This window comes from Egretta garzetta, unplaced genomic scaffold (genome assembly GCF_000687185.1).
Source record: "Egretta garzetta isolate BGI_Z169 unplaced genomic scaffold, ASM68718v1 scaffold737, whole genome shotgun sequence".
NCBI classification, from domain to species: Eukaryota; Metazoa; Chordata; class Aves; order Pelecaniformes; family Ardeidae; genus Egretta; species Egretta garzetta.
The window spans coordinates 163,068-165,858 of NW_009260195.1; the positions used below are offsets into that span (position 1 = coordinate 163,068).

General features: G+C 48.1%; 1 protein-coding gene across 1 annotated transcript in view; it reads right to left on the bottom strand.

Moving 5' to 3' along the window:
* PRDM16 (PR/SET domain 16) overlaps positions 1 to 2,791 on the bottom strand; it is a 238,773-nt gene that overhangs the window by 18,839 nt on the left and 217,143 nt on the right. Inside the window, exon 9 of the mRNA XM_009642224.1 lies at positions 395 to 482. Within this exon, the coding sequence (XP_009640519.1) occupies positions 395 to 482 (88 nt within the window). The remainder of the gene's footprint in view (positions 1 to 394; positions 483 to 2,791) is intronic.

A 2,791-nucleotide genomic window follows, 5' to 3' on the forward strand; every position in this document is an offset into this window, starting at 1 on the left:
GAAATTGTCAGGCGGGTATCGAATGCTACTGCTTGGATGCTGGGCAGGTCCTTCTCCACCCTCCACTCCTGCAAACGACTGCACCTGGTGCTCCCAATGGAAAAATTAGGTAGGCATCCTGGCACGCGAAAGGGGAGGTTGGCAGAGCGTATGAGTTGCCCGGACCTCATCCCTGTTCTTCTGTTAATGCAAAAGAAACAGCAAGGCATAACTGCCATCATCCTCACACCAGGTATGAAATTAAAAGTGTCTGGAAGTAACTGGTGGAAAACAGTGGAGTTTCCAGTCAGGCCCCGGGATGAGAAAGGGTCTGATCCGAGTGGCCTGTTCGTACCAGCTCCACCTCACTTCTTGGCATTCAATCAACACCGCGTTACAGCGGCCCTGCTTTTACCTGGGGGTGAAAAAGCAGCGGGGAGGGTCGCAGGTACTTCTCCTTTAGGGCACCCACAGGGTCCGTCACCTTCCGCTTCTCCACCCTGCTGGACAACAACACAGAGGGTTACATACCTCACAGGGCTACAGGCAGCAAAGAAACAGCCAAACCATTGGCAGAGGTGCTTAAGTTACACATGTGAGGCTATTCTCCCATTGACACAAACGCCCTTCTTCCCCCTCCACGGGAGACGACAGATTACGACCCACGAGTTACCCCGCCAAAGGCACTGGGAACGAGGTGAAAATGGATCCCCCTCCTTCGGGCAGTATTTTTTTAGCCATCAGACTGATGACTGAGAAAGCATTTTGATCTTTCTATGCGAGAACTAATGCTTCTGCTGTAGTGGTTTAGAAGCCTCTGCTGTTGTGAAATGTCAGGAAAAAACCCCACGGTTACAGCAAAAGCTCCACTTAAGTGGGAGAAGCTCCAGAGTCCACAGCAGGCAGCCACTGCATGGAAAAAAACTGTCTTTGAGAGATTGCCTTTATCTTAAGAGTTAACCCTGGGCCAGACTTCGCAGCCCCAGGCGTGCTGAAATCATTAGGTGTTTCATATTTATTTCCTCCCTCGCAGCTGAGATAGAATTTGCATTGAGTTTCGTTGGCAAGCATCTGTGGACAACAATTTAAAAAGCTAGGAACTGGTGGGAGGTTTCTGAAGCGACTCAGGAACCCCAGCTCTTCTGATGCCACCGTGGTTCCTTCCAACACTCCGTGCTTAAGGACCGTGCAGGAACGATCCTGAAGTTAGGCTCCCATTTTTGAAGAGATTGGCTTTGCTTTCACAAAACATTATACTTGCAGGAAAACCGTGGTGTGGAGTCACCAAAAAGAGACACTGAGATGTGCTCTATGGGAGAAAAGTGTGATGGAAGTAACTCCAATAAACGCAGCTGCATCTTTAAATTACTGGAACAGAGTCCACCTCGGCTAAACCAGCAGAAATCCAATAGTAAGAGTAATTTTAGCGACATTAGTCCAGCATAAATGAGAGCAAATTATTTTGCTGCATTTCAGCTGATTGGTGTGTGGATCAAATTACCAAAGAGTTTAAAAGAAGAGTCATGCCGAGCGCTATTTAGCGAACTGTATTTAATCTGCATTTAATTTTTCTTAGGCAGAAGAAAAGAGGGGAGCTGGGTCTGAAAGGCAGTCAGAATTGCTGGGCTTTGGAAGGTACGTGTTTTTACGGGCAGGAGTTTTCAGAAAAACAACAATCCGTAGAACAATATGTGAAAAGTTTCTCCCTGACACAGGGTAAAACAGCAAAGCACAGCGAGCGCCGCCCCGGCAGCGCCGCTTCCCCCTTGGCGAGGGGCTGAAATCAGCCCCGGTGCCCAAAAAAAAACGACAGCGTTCCACGCAGCTCCGCCATCTCCCAGGGCCGCTAACGAGAACACAGCAAACGCACAAACCTCCTCGTCAGAGCTGAATTCCGCAGCGACCAGAGGATTAAGCTGATCTTTTCAGCCCAGTGCCTGAGAACGTTACCTTAACAAGGCTGAGCTAAAAACTGCACCGATTTCAGGCTGTCTGGCTGCATTAAATTATATCACCGGGAGAAAATGTCAAGGATTTAAGTGGCCTTTGGGAGAAAAATGAAGGAGCCAAATGATGTGAGAGAGTCTGATAAAGAGAAGTTTAGAAACAAAATATTTCCATATTTTTTAAGCTGGGACTTGGAAGCTCTGCTGTTTAGCTCATTACATCAGAAGTCTGATTCGCAAGCAGCTCCACCGCTGACTTTCTATTTTAATATATTACTAAAACTACATGCATCCCATGGAATGCAACAAACGATGCCCCCATCCTTCACTTCCATCTGTCTTCTGGACCTTTACGGTTTTCCCGAGGCTGCTATTTTAATTGGCAACGGCTTTTGCAACCCGTGTTATTTTAACATTCCTACTGAGAATGCCCAGAGGTGGCAGGAGCCTAAGCTAACTCGAAGCTTTTGCCTTTCTATTCCCCCTCCCCCTTTTTTTTTTTTTTTTTCTTTTTCCAGAAATACTTTTTGCAAAAATAAACGCCGGGCTATTTGCATCATTACTTATTTTTCCAGGAGGAGATGAGCACGGTGGGTCCCAGACAGAACGCGTTACACGGCCCGGGTTGGGATGCAGCCCTTTCCATCACAGATGGCGAGCGTGTAAGCGAGCCGCACGGCACCCACCCCGAGAGCGCTGGCACAGCGAGAGACGCTTTCTTAATAGCCAGCAAGGAGGGCTCACTAATCCTCATCGCAGCTGACAGTTCTTTGGCCTGGCTACACATTGACATCATTTTTTCCCACAGTTATCAGCCGTACAATAGCAGCAAGGCAGGGACATAGGTGCTGTTCTCCTGCCCTGCT